Here is a 13370-nt window from a genome sequence, read left to right as displayed (position 1 = left end):
CGGTAGGGCTGCTGTTTCATGAAAACATATTGGTTTTGATTAAATTTATGTTAAGGTCTCCTGTCCAGGATGTATGAGAGAGAGCAGAGTTTTTCCAGTCCAGATCACTCCAAATCAGATAGCACAGGAACTTGAACCTGGGTGGGCTATGTTCCAGGCTAGTGCACTAACTATTGGTCTATAGAGAGAATCTCTTTTTGCTCTTTCTTTCCCCATCCCGTCAAAAAGTCTAATTTTAATTCCAATGCAGGGGGGGGGGAAATTTAAAACCCTGAAATGCTTTGTGAAATCAAAGTTCTCGGACCAGCCATAGTGGTACTGTGTATTGTGGATTCTGACTTCACTATTTGCTATTGATCTTGCAAAATGTCTTCATTAAGAATTAAAAATAATAAACTTATTTTTTTCTGAAGGAGAAAGACCTTTATATGTTCATAGAGGAGAAAGGCTTTCACTGATCAGAGTTAATTTAACCAAGAACATATAACTCTTTGTTCAACAGTTGATTTATGTAGTACTATAAACAGTATTAGTCCAGTGATCAGGAACTTTTCAAGATAGGTAATTTTTGAGAATAGCGTGGGCCAGCTTGTGCAATTGTGCAAGATAGTAATAGTGCATGAGGTGCCCCTTTGTTACCACTTTGTGTTAGATACCCATATCACAGCTGAGAGCACATGATGGACGTTCTGGTACATTGATGCTGCAATGGAAGTAGACCAGAGGTGGGCAAACTTTTTGGCCCGAGGGCCACATTGGGGTCGCAAAATTGTACAGAGGGCTGGGTAGAGAAGGCTGTGCCTCCCCAAATAGCCTGGCCCCTGACCCCTGTCCGACCCCTCCCACTTCCCGTCCCCTGACTGCCCCTCTCAGAACCCCCCACACATCCAACCCCCCTGCTCCTTGTCCCCTAACCGCCCCCTCCCAGGACCCCTCACCCCACCACTCCCGGGACCCCACCCCCATCCAACCCCCCTGCTCCCAGTCCCCTGACTGCTCTGACCCCTATCCACACCCCGCCCCTTGACAGGCCCCCCGGGACCCAACGCCTATCCAGCCCCCCCTCTTTCCCATCCCCTGACCCCTATCCACATCCCCGCCCCCTGACAGGTCCCCCAGGACTCCCACACTTATCCAACCCCTCCCTCGTCCGCCCCCCAGAACCTCCGCCCCATCCAACCGCCCCCTGCTCCCTGTCCCCTGACTGCCCCCCGGGAACCCCCACCCCTTATCCAACCCCCTGCCCCCTCACCAGGCTGCTCAGAGAAGCATATCTGGCAGCCACGCCGCCCGGCCGAAGCCAGACACGGTGCCGCGCTACTTGGCAGGAGCGCACAATCTCACCCAGAGTGCTGCCTGCGTGATGGCATGGCTGCAGGGGAGGAGGGACAGTGGGGGAGGGGCCGGGGGCTAGCATCCTCGGCCAGGAGCTCAAGCGTTGGCCAGGACGGTCCCGCAGGCCGGATGTGGCCTGCGGGCCGTAGTTTGCCCATTTCTGGTGCAGACCGAGTATATCTGACACCTGCATGGAACAGTGGAAAGACCACTGCAAGATCCCAATCTTCTTCTCTGCTCCAGGAGTACCAAAATAACATGCTCCCCTTTGTACAGGACAAACCATTAACTCACAATATAGTGCTGTATGGGAAATTAGGACAACAGAAATAACTTATTTAATCATATTGAACATTTTCTATTGCAAATTGAGTCACCTCTCATGAACCAAATGAGAACTTTGCTTTGCCTTTCTCTGCAGAGCTATACTACAACTTACGGCAAAACTGTTGATCTGAGAATATTTTTTTTCTTTAGAATGTGAATCAAGACTTATTTCCCATATTTTAAAAGAATTCTAATTATTGCTGAAGGCTTTTTTCCCACCTTAATTAGAAAATATTAGTGGAGAAAAATTGTCAAAATTTTATTATCAGCATCTCAGTGTTTCCCTTTTAAAATCATTACATTCAGTCACCAATGGGGAGACGTGTATACACACACACACACACACACACACGGCAGTTACAATCATTGTACTACACAAGTCCCTATAATGAATGTGTGTGTTTTGATTTAGGTTTTTTTTTTCCAAACAGGGTCGGTCTCATATTTCTTGTATGCCTGGAACAGTTCGCCGTTGGAATTATCCATCTCCCCTCTGCATTGGTATGAATGCATATTTTAGACGTATGTTGTTATGACTAACACAGGCATAAGAAACTATTGGCTTTAGAAAGAGACATGCAGTGACATGCTAACTCCCCTCTGTGAATGATATGCCTCCTTCATTTCTTTAGCTCTTCACAATTTAGTCAGAACTTCTTTCTCATTTTCCACATCTGCTCTTAAAATATATTCCTTTTCTGGATACCTACTCAGAGTTTGATTTTAAATTTCTTTATCAGATCAGCAAAAGCTGTTCTTGATGTTAAAAGATATTTGTAACATAAATGTGGGAGCTATAAGGGGACCAGCATAAAGGCTGACTCCTCTCCTGTCTTACACTACATGACTTTTTTGTTTATACTATATATTAGATCTTTGGAATCATGTTCTGTTTAAAGTGGGTGTGGGGGATATAGTTGTTGGGTAATGTAGTTGAAAGTATGTATTATTATTATTAAAACAGAGACTGACTTTAATTTTCTGCTTAATAGCTAAGTGTGGTGGAACACTGACAAATATGGGTGGAGTGATCCTGAGCCCAGGTTTTCCTGGAAATTACCCTAGTAACTTAGATTGCACATGGAAGATCTTATTGCCTATTGGATACGGTAAGTAAACATACATTAATGTGGACACAGCAGAGAAATGAGGACAGACATATGTATGAATTTTAAGCAGCAGGCCACAACTTTTATTAAAACTTAAATACAGGGAAGGGTGCTACCCACCTATCCCCCATACTCTCCTATATGAGACATTTTATTGGTTCCAGTGTGGTGATTACAGGGCTCTACTATATAACCCATAACTTGGGGTAGGCTCTCAGGAGCTTGCTGTGAGTCCTACCAACACCACCATCCCCACAGCGAGGAGGACAGAGGGTGCAGCAACATGGGGACCTTGGCCTCTGAGGGCCACAAAGTCTGACCTCAGCCTGCAAAGGCCACAAGGTCTCACCCTATCCCATGAGCCCAAGCCCCCCCACCAAATCCCTGGGAGCCATTCATTTTATCCTTTTAACTGCACTGGAAACACTCTGCAAGTTGTGACAAATTAAGAACTCAACCAAGTACCTCAGTTAAGTAACAACCACTTTCATATGTATACTTTACAAATATACAGAAAATCATAGACTCTTGTCCCAAGGAGCTTACAATTTACAAGACAGGAATATCTCCAATGGCCCCCCAATCCTGCAAGAACTTTAATGTCAGTAGTCTTAGAGACCTACAAAAACTGATTTGTAAGTCAAGCATCTTCTGAAATATGACGTGTTGCAGAAGAAAATATATTATATTCTTCAATATAGGAAGAAAGTTTTTTATATCAGGGACTCAATCAATATTAAAAGAAAGCCAGTTGGAAAAAATACTCTAACAAAAATATTTATAATTCAATCAAAATGTGTTAGTCTCTTTATTTTCGAAGCCTTTCCCTGAACATTTATCACTCTATAGATTGCTATATTGTCAAACTTGTATTATTTTAATTTCTAAGATTATCAATAAAGGATATTACTAGTGTGTAGGAATAAATCCTCCAGTGAAATGATTTCAAATGGCAACTCATAACCTCAGGAACCCCAGCCATCTTTTGTCAGTGACCCCAATGATTACCCATATATGTTCTCTACTCTACTTTATCTTCTGTAACTTTTACTGAGAAGTTTCAACAGGCTCCCTATTACAGCATCTACTTCACATGACATTGTTCTCTTAAATTATACAGTTCCAGTAGGATCACAGTAGTAACTCTTGGAAAATGCAAAGACTACTACTGAAGCTAAGGTGGGCTTAGAAAAATAAATTAATAAAATTGAAAATTCAGCTGGGGTTAACTTTTTTAAAATTTATGTAAACATAAAAACAGGGAAATAATTATTTTTTTGGCTTCTGGCTCACTATGTTCCATTTCTAGAATAATCTTATCTCTAACCTTGTTTTAAAATTGGACCATATATTGTATATGGTGAGCAAACATACAGTAGTAGGAAAGGAGATTGTAAGGGCTATAATGTTGTTTGGTAAAATGAGTCAGAACTGCTCAATAGTTTGTTACTTATTACTTATTAGTTTGTTTTCCCAAAGTAAAAGTGTACACATAATTTGTAATATCAGTAGAAATAATCTAGTAGAAAGCTTTCTCACCTTGGAAATCTTTGATGTATTACCTCATTACTTTTGACTGATTTGGTTAATATTCAGTGATGAAACATAGTATATTATGGTCTTGCAGTAGTGAGACCATAGTTAAGGTTGCATCAGATGTTCTGTTTTATGGAGTCTGTACCACAGTCTCTCAGCTTTTTACAGAACTGTTTTTTGTAAACATGCCATGAGGAATTTGAAACAAATTTCAGCCACTAATTAATATGTGTGTGGAATGATCTCCAAAGTGTCTTTTGAATGTTAGTTTTTGTAGAAAACCTGGGAAAAGCCGGATTTTTTCCACCTCCTAGGGCTAGATTCACAAAAGGACCTCGATGCCTAACTGGCACTTTAGGTTCCTAATGCTACAATCAGGCCCCACTGGGATTCACAAAACCCCTGTTCAGCTCCCCCCAAACCCTAGTTTCTTAGTACCTACATTTTTATTGTAAAGGTTCCCTAGGCACCTACATTTCTGCTTCTGAGCACACACACTGCAGCCCCATGCCAAATGTCCGGACATCTAAGCACCGCAGCCATTCATGAATGGGGGAAGATAGGCATTCCTCCTTTTAATTTGTCCATGGGGCTTGATCCAATAAAAATGCTCAGACCTCTCCTCTGCATAGGACCCCAATAAGTGAGCTTACAAAGAACAGCAAGGGCAGTAGGGGGACCGCTCTCATAACTTTAAATCCAGTGGTTATTGTAATCACCTTGGACATGGGAGACCTCCAGTTGAAATCCCCTCCCCCGCAAACACATACCTGAAGGGTAGAAGGATTTGAACTGGGATGTGCCACCTCTAAGTTGGGTGTTGTAACCACTGGGCAATAGCATATTCTGATGTGAGGTTCCCTCAGTCTCTGCTGTTGAAGCTGTTCCACTTTAGATAAATAATTAAAGAGATATTGGGTGAGAAAGTAAACAAATATGAGAATGACTCTTTAGCCTGGTGGTTACAGCACTTAGCTAGGAGGTAGGAGATCCAGGCTCCCTGCTTCAATGACTTTTTTAAAAAATGTATTATCCACAGTGGAACAGTCTCAACAAAGAGCCCCACATCAGAATATCCCAAGCCCAGCGGTTAGGGCACTCATCTGAGAGTGGCAGATCCCTGTGAGTGGCAGAACCGTGGCCACTGGGAGCTGCTGGGGGCTGTGCCTGCAGATGGTCCATGTCAGCAAAATGTCTTGCGGCCCTCAATCAGATTAACCTGATGGGCCGCATATGGCCAGTGGCCCGCAGGTTGCCCACTACTGATCTAGCCCATAGTGCACATTTGCTGTCCCCTGCAACTGCCTGATCAATAACATTTTGACATCAGAGATAAAATTAACCACTCATCATTCACTTCCTCCAGTTCATTTGCTTACTTGGGGGGAGTCACTATTGCTTTGATTGTCATGGCAATGGCAACTTTTGGTAACTGATTTACTTCAGACTGCCCTAACATTAGTACAAAGATGGGTCACAGGAGGAACTGCAGTGAGAGCAGACAGATTTTGCATAAGTTCCTGCTGTGCTCCTTTGGGTTTATAATGTGGTTTTTTTCAGTGTTTATTTTCAAACGGGAAGTGTTTCTTACTTTCCTCAAAAAATCTTACATGAAAATAAGATATAAAAGGAGGTTTAATTTCTCTACATATTGTTTATTTGCTTCTTTAAAATTGGGGTTATACTTTTCTGAGTTTTTATCTTTTTTTAAAAAAAATAAAAAAATAAAAAGCAGGAAAATATAGACCTGGGTCCTTATTCAGTTTTCTGTTACACAGCTTTTAAAAAAAAGTTACTTAGAAGTTGCAATAAAAATGAAGTTGCAGTAAAATGATTTGTTTGAACACAGTTTAATGTTATTACTTTCAGTGTGTTGGTCAACATAGCACTGAATGGTAAAATATGGAGCTTCACAAATGGCAATAAAATATACAATGAAGACAACAAATGTGCAAGTTCTTTATTATTTAAATAGCACATATATAAAAAGATATTCTTTCTTTAAAAATGAAATAAATTCACAAACAAAAACTATAATTTAACTGTAGTTAAGGTTGTGTTCATCAATAAATCTTAAAATGAAGAAATACAAAGTTAAGGATTAAGCACTCTCAAATTAGGAAATGGCAGACTGAATACTGGCCATGCAATCCTATGCATTATATTACACCCTTTAATTTGTATGTATGAAAGGGGTTCAATTTGCTGAAGTACCAGTTAGATTTTAAAGCTGAAATCTAACAAATTGTATTAGCCAGTTGTTTATAAGTGTTGTAGCCTATATTGGAATGGAATGTAATAGGATAACCCCTTTTTATTGAGTCTAGGGAGTGTTAGCTTACTAACTTTTAATGCTAGGTTCTCTTCAGGTCAATATTATCACATGATACAGATAATTGGAAACAATGCAATTAATGTGTCACTAGTTTTCATGAAGTTTAAACACCAACTACACTCTTATATATTTAACAATTACTTTGATCTATACTAATACACAAGTGAATTGACCTGGGGTTTTGGCATGAGCTGGCACCTGTCTACCAGTGTCACATTTTTATTTCAAAATAGTATTTTTAAGGTTAAATTAGTATAGTATACATTTTGGAAATCATTCTCCCAACTAATAATTTAAAATAGTCATAGAATTTGTCCCTCACTTCCCCAAGTCTTTGTAAAAATAATTCACACACAGTTTTAGATTTCTTTTGCCAGGGTGAATCTCAGGGACATTTTCACAGATAAATTATATTGTTAGACCCTGACAAAAAGGGACTGTAATTGATGTTCTAACTATGATTGAGTAAGTTACTATTATACTATTGTGAGCTCTTAATTCAGAAAGTGGTGGATTTCATTTATTACAAGAATAAAAATTTATTCTGAAGGGTTGTTATATGGTCTAAATAGGTAAATATTAGTGTCATGGACAAGGATTGCGCCAGGTGGCTCCTTTTGACATTTAGGGCCTGATCCAACTCCCACTAAAATAAATCGACTCTCAATGACTTTAGTTCCCAGAATTGGATTCATTTAAATTCCTTTTATATTGTTCTGATATTTATGCCACTCTTGTAAAGGAATAAACCCCAGTCCTTCACTGAGCTAAGTGCAAGTAGTGGGGCCTACACAAAGCTCAGTGCAACATTGAGATCCAAGTGTGTCCCAAAATGTGATGCTTTATTCATTCATTATACAGGAAAATACTGACAATCTGTAACAATGAGACGATGTTGAAAATCCGACAAGATAAATTTAAATTAGGGCTGTCAAATAATCAAAAAAAATAATCACAAGTAATCATGAGATTAAAAAATAGTAGTGATTAATCAGTTTTAATCACACTGTTAAACAATGATAGAATACCAATTTAAATTCAGCATGGAAGCATGTCCTCTGGAATGTTGGTCGAAGCATGAAGGGACATAGGAATGTATAGCATATCTGGCAGGTAAAGACCTTGCAATGCCGGCTACAACAGTGCCATGTGAATGCCTGTTCCCACTTTCAGGTGACATTGTAAATAAGAAGTGGGCAGCATTATCTCCTGTAAATGTAAACAAACTTGTTTGTCTTAGCGATTGGCTGAACAAGAAGTAGGTCTGAGTGGACTTGTAGGCTCTAAAGTTTTACATTCTTTTCTTTTTGAGAGTAATTATTTAAAAAAAAATTCGACATTTGAAGTTGCATTTTCATGATAAAGAGATTGCACTACAGTACTTGTATGAGGTGAATTGAAAAATACTATTTCTTTTGTTTATCTTTTTTATTATTGTGCAGATATTTGTAATAAAAAATAATAATATGAAGTGCGCACTGTACACTTTGTGTTCTGTGTTGTAATTGAAATCAATGTATTTGAAAATGTAGAAAAACATCCAAAAATATTTATAAGAAATTTAAATTATTTTATTATTATTTAACAGTGCAATTAAAACTACAATTAATCATGACTTTTTAAAAATCTAGTATATTTGTTTTGGGTTAATCGCTTGAGTTAACTGCAATTAATTGACCACCCTAATTTAAATATATGCAAAACTATATGTATACATGATAAGTTTTTTAGGCTATGAGTCATGGTGGCTATTGGTAGGTTAATATTTCTGAAAGAAAATAAGCACAATTTGTGTCCCAAACTGGGGGGGAAATTCCCATGGAGTTTGGAGCAGGAAGTGCTGCAATTTGAGTTGCCTTTTGATAGTAATTTAATTTCTTTAGCTATCAGTCTTATCCTGTATAATTTTATGGCAGTAATGGTTTCACATAGAAAACTGTTTGCACTGACATGTCAAACTGACAATCATAAATAGTATGATTAAACTCCAGAGTTCAGATTTGAGTAATATATACAATGTGGCTTCAGATCTGAATTGACATATTTTAATAGTCTCTAATTCATAAATATGGATTCTTCTTTCCTAAAATGTTTGTCATTTCAGATAGATAATTTCTAATGACTTAAACCATCTAATCTTTCTGTCTCTCAAAAAGTGTTGATGTTTCGATTTAGTCATGTAAATCCACATTTAGTCACCTAAATAAGAGTCGCCTGATTTTCAGAGGAGTTTTACCTCTAGTAGCCCTCACTGAACATAGCACCCTCTGAAACCAGGCTACTTTTGTTTAGATTAGATTTAGGCACCTAAATTTGAAAACATTGGTCACAGTATAATCTGTACAGCACTGATTTGTTGATTATGTCAGTTTCTGTATTTGTGTACTGTAGCATGAAAAAATGTATTATGAACATTGTTTATAATTCTGATTACTTTCCCATACAGGTGCACATATTCAATTTCTGAATTTCTCTACTGAAGCTAATCATGACTTTCTTGAAATTCAGAATGGGCCTTACCACACCAGTTCTATGATAGGCCAGTTTAGCGGAACGGAACTCCCACCATCTTTGCTAAGTACAACTCACGAAACACTCATCCATTTTTATAGTGATCACTCAGAGAATCGACAAGGATTTAAGCTTGCATACCAGGGTAAGTAATAATTAAATCAATGAACCATTTAGAGAATGATAAGAGACATGCTAACTTACTTATTATGGAATGATCTCAAAATATTTTTCTTTTGCTTTTTAAAAAATAATTATGATAATGTATAGCTCTTATACAGTGTTTTTCAAGCATAGACCTCAAATTACTTTACAAAGAAAGTTATGTAACAGTTTCCCTGCTTTACAGATGGGGAAACTGAGGCAGGAGTGAAGTGACTTGGCCAAAGATACTGGTAGAGCTTAGAACCCAGGTCTCTTGAATCCCATTCTAGTGGCTTATCTACTGGTTTAGGTTGCTGCCTTTTATTGCACTGCTGGCCAAATTTAGAAGTCCTCATTATTAGGTTTGTACTCATTTCAATAGGATTTTACCTGAGTAAGACTAGTCAGAACTGAATAAGAATTTCAGGATTTGGTCCTAATTATTTAGAAAGTGCGAGTATATATTATAAAATAGAAATATTTGTAACATGTTGAATTTTGCAATCTAAATTCCTGTGAAAAGAAACAAACTCAAAATGCCAAGAAATGCAACTAAAACAAATACATTCAGGTTTGTATAAGCACATCCAAGCCCCTACAGAGATTTATGCATGTGCTTAACTTTAACTACTGTGAGTAGTCCTACTGACTTTGGTGCATCTCTTCAAGGTGCATACAATAAAGTATATGCATAAATCTTTGCTGGATCAAGGCCTAGACTTTGTATAATGTTTAAGTTAATGATATAGAACATATGAACTGTTTAATGTTTCATCTATCTTCCTTTTTGTTTATTTTCTTCTCATCTCTCAATTTTTCTGTTGATGAATATAAATAGCACGACTAATTAGTGCACATTTCTATAACTTTAACATGATACTGTGAGCTGTAATCACTGTTGCAGAGCTAAGGGCAGAACAATGAGAGAGAATGGCTGTCTGTAGGCTCGGGTTTGAACAGAAAGCACCCTCTGGTTAGGATGTTATTGTGGGAGTTCTGGCTTAATTGAAATCTGATACCAGTTTAAAAAAGGTCTCTTATTGTTATGGTCCAGTATGCAGGCGGTCTGGCCTAGTAGTCAGAGCAGGAGTCAGGTCTAGTGGGAGGTGCATGTGTCCAGGTTGGTGGATGAAGCCAAGGGATAGGACCTGAGTCAACTGTCAATTACTAGAGCCAGGGGTCAAGCTCGAGTCAGGGTCAGAAGTTGGAGGCTGGGGTCAGAGCCATCATGCCCATATGCCTTCCACTGATGGTTAGAAACTTAAGGAGAGGGTGGGGTCAAGCGCAGATCAGGAGCACAGTGGGAACAGGAGCAAAGGCAGGGGTGAAGCAGGAGCCAGGAGTGGAGCAGGGATTAGGAACAGGGTTGGGTGCAGGAGGCAGGCACAAGCAGAGTCCAATGCAGCCACAACAGGAAATCACTATGTTGCTCAGACAAACTCCTTGTGCCTCCTTCTGACATAAATAGTGTCACTGAACCAATTGGTGGACCTGTGTGATCCTCCAAACAGAGAGCCAATAGGTGGTGCCTTGGTTGAAGCAATAGTCCTATTAGCTTCTTGGCTGTCGGAGAAAAACCACCAGGTTTTTGCAGACCTTGGGTAGAGGCCAGGATGCAGCAGCTATCTGGGGACTCCCAGGTCTGGTTTCAAGACACAAGACATCACACTCATGTTCTTTCAAGGCAGTTTTAGAAGCAGTAAACTAAAAAATACTATAACATAAACAGTATAAGCCCATACAGAATAGCTCCTGAGTTTTCTCCAAAGCTCTCTATCCTAGCTTCTGGCTAGCATAACCCCGGGGTCTCTCTCCCTACAGATTGTAACACATTTTCCTTTAACTGTATTGAGTCCAAATAAGCTCAGTTGTACTTCAGACCTCAAACTTCAAGCCATTATCTGGCTCTGTGATACCTTCTGCTAGACACACCATTGTGACTAGAATGGCAAGGTTTCAGCATCCCCTCCAAAGGAGGGAAGAAACTAATTTGGTTTAGGATTTTTTCTCTGTGGTGTCTTTGGGGAGGTAGGGCAAGTGGGCTTGGTTTGGTTTGGGGTTTCTTGTAGTGTTGATGTTGGCTTTATCTCTTTCATGTCCCTGATGGAAAATGTGGTTTTCTTTTGTCTTTGTTGGCATTTAAACAAACCATCATCTGCCTATCCTGTTGCTCCTGTTTAGAGTTCTGGCAGAATACAAGGAAGACTGTTAGTGATATTTCATAACAAACATTCTAATATCGTAATACTGCACAACATGTTGACAGTTGTACCTAGTAAAGTTGAATCTCAAAATTCCGCAAACCATATAATTCAGACAACAAAATTGCTGGGTCATTTTATCAACTGCATTGTGATTTATTAGTAGGGTGGTGAGTGAGAGTTCATATTCATATATTTGAATGGGGAATGGTAATTAATAAAGAGGACAGATCACTGATTCAGAGAGATGTAGGTGGCTTGGTAAACTGGATGCAAGCAAACAGTATGTGTTTTAATAGTGCTAAATGTAAATGTATACTTCCAGGAACAAAGACTGTACGCTTTGCTTACAGTGTTGGAGACTCCATCCTGTACCTGAAAAATATTTGGGGTCATCATAGATAATCAGTTGAACATGAGCTCCCAGCAAGAAGCTGTAGCCAAAAAGAGCTATTGTGATCTTAGGATGAATAGGAGAATCTCAAGTAAGAGTAGAAAAGTTATTTTACTTCTCTATTTGACACTGGTGCTAACACTGCTGGAGTACTGTGTTCAGTTCTGGTGCCAACAATTCAAGGAGGATGTTGATGAATTGGAAAGGGTTCAGAGGAAAATGATTAAAGGATGAGAAAGCATGGCTTATAGTGATAGACTCAAGAAGCTCAATCGATTTAGCTTAACGAAGAGAAAGTTCATGGGTGACTTTATTACAGTCTATAAGTACCTGCATGGGGAACAACTCTTTAAATATGAGCTCTTTAGACTCGCAGAGAAAGGTATAACATGATCCAATGGCTGGAAGTTGAAGATAACAAAATTCTGATAGGAAATGAGGAGTACATTTTTAATGGTGAAACAACTTACCAAGGGTTGTAGTGCATTCTCCATCACTGACAACTTTAAAATCATGATTGGATATTTTTCTAAAAGATATGCTCTAGGAATTATTTTGTGCAAGTTCTATGGCCTGTGCTATACAAAAGGTCAGACTAGTTCATCACAATGGTCCCTTCTGGTCTTAGAAGCTATGAATCTATGACTCAGTGACGTAAAGTAGAATCATGACTGAGGCCTGGTCTACACTGGGGGGGGGATCGACCTAAGATACGCAACTTCAGCTACGAGAACAGTGTAGCTGAAGTCGCCGTATCTTAGTTCGACTTCCCTCGTGTCCTCATGGCGTGGGGTCGATTGCCGCGGCTACCCCGTTGACTTTGCTTCCGCCTCTCGCCGAGCTGGAGTTCAGCCGTCGACGGGAGAGCAATCGGGGATCGATTTATCGCATCTACACTACACGTGATAAGTCGATCCCCGATAGATCGATCGCTACCCACCGATCTGGTGGGTAGTGTAGATGTACCCTGACACAAGAAATTGTGAACACTACTCCTGTTTTAACTCACCTTAACTACTGGAGAGAGTTGGAGAGAGTTAGTCCTAAAATTAATTAAGGAACATATTAGAAAACATTAAAAACCTGACAAGGTATAGGCCCTATAAGAAGGATTTTTTTTAAAGCAGGCAAGAAAGGAGCAAGATAGTTCCTAGTGATTTTATGTTCTTTTTGAAGATGATTTCAGTGGTCTATCAAAGGAAATCTTGCTTCTATGCACTAGAGACTTTTTGAAGTAACACTTTGTAAATGATTACATGAAGAATCTAGAAAAAAATGAGATGGTCCAATGAAGTGGTAATAATTTAGTAAAAATTAGCTAATAGGTGACTAAACTAGAGAATTGAGGCTTAGGGACAAAGTTTAGTTAAATTAGCTGGGATTTGGATATTTAAATGTCACAACTAAAAACTAAAATTTGGAATTATTTTTTTCTGAAAATGTACAGCTATTTTTAAACATCAACTTATATATTTCCA

At 39.0% G+C, this 13370-nt stretch overlaps 1 protein-coding gene and 1 long non-coding RNA gene across 6 annotated transcripts in view; one reads left to right on the top strand and one right to left on the bottom strand.

Moving 5' to 3' along the window:
- The window catches only part of CSMD1 (CUB and Sushi multiple domains 1), a 1932406-nt gene that overhangs the window by 1679330 nt on the left and 239706 nt on the right, over positions 1-13370 (top strand). For all 5 annotated transcript variants that reach the window (XM_008163737.4, XM_005289701.5, XM_065587776.1 and 2 more), the window contains 3 exons: positions 2094-2163; positions 2655-2771; positions 9089-9298. In XM_008163737.4, the coding sequence (XP_008161959.2) occupies positions 2094-2163; positions 2655-2771; positions 9089-9298 (397 nt within the window). The remainder of the gene's footprint in view (positions 1-2093; positions 2164-2654; positions 2772-9088; positions 9299-13370) is intronic.
- The window catches only part of LOC101944094 (uncharacterized), a 68920-nt gene that overhangs the window by 52506 nt on the left and 3044 nt on the right, over positions 1-13370 (bottom strand). The window lies entirely within an intron of this gene.

The sequence above is a fragment of the Chrysemys picta genome, chromosome 3, assembly GCF_011386835.1.
Source record: "Chrysemys picta bellii isolate R12L10 chromosome 3, ASM1138683v2, whole genome shotgun sequence".
NCBI lineage: Eukaryota > Metazoa > Chordata > Testudines > Emydidae > Chrysemys > Chrysemys picta.
Note: the sequence above shows the minus strand (reverse complement) of the source record. Positions and strands in the feature narration are given on the sequence as shown.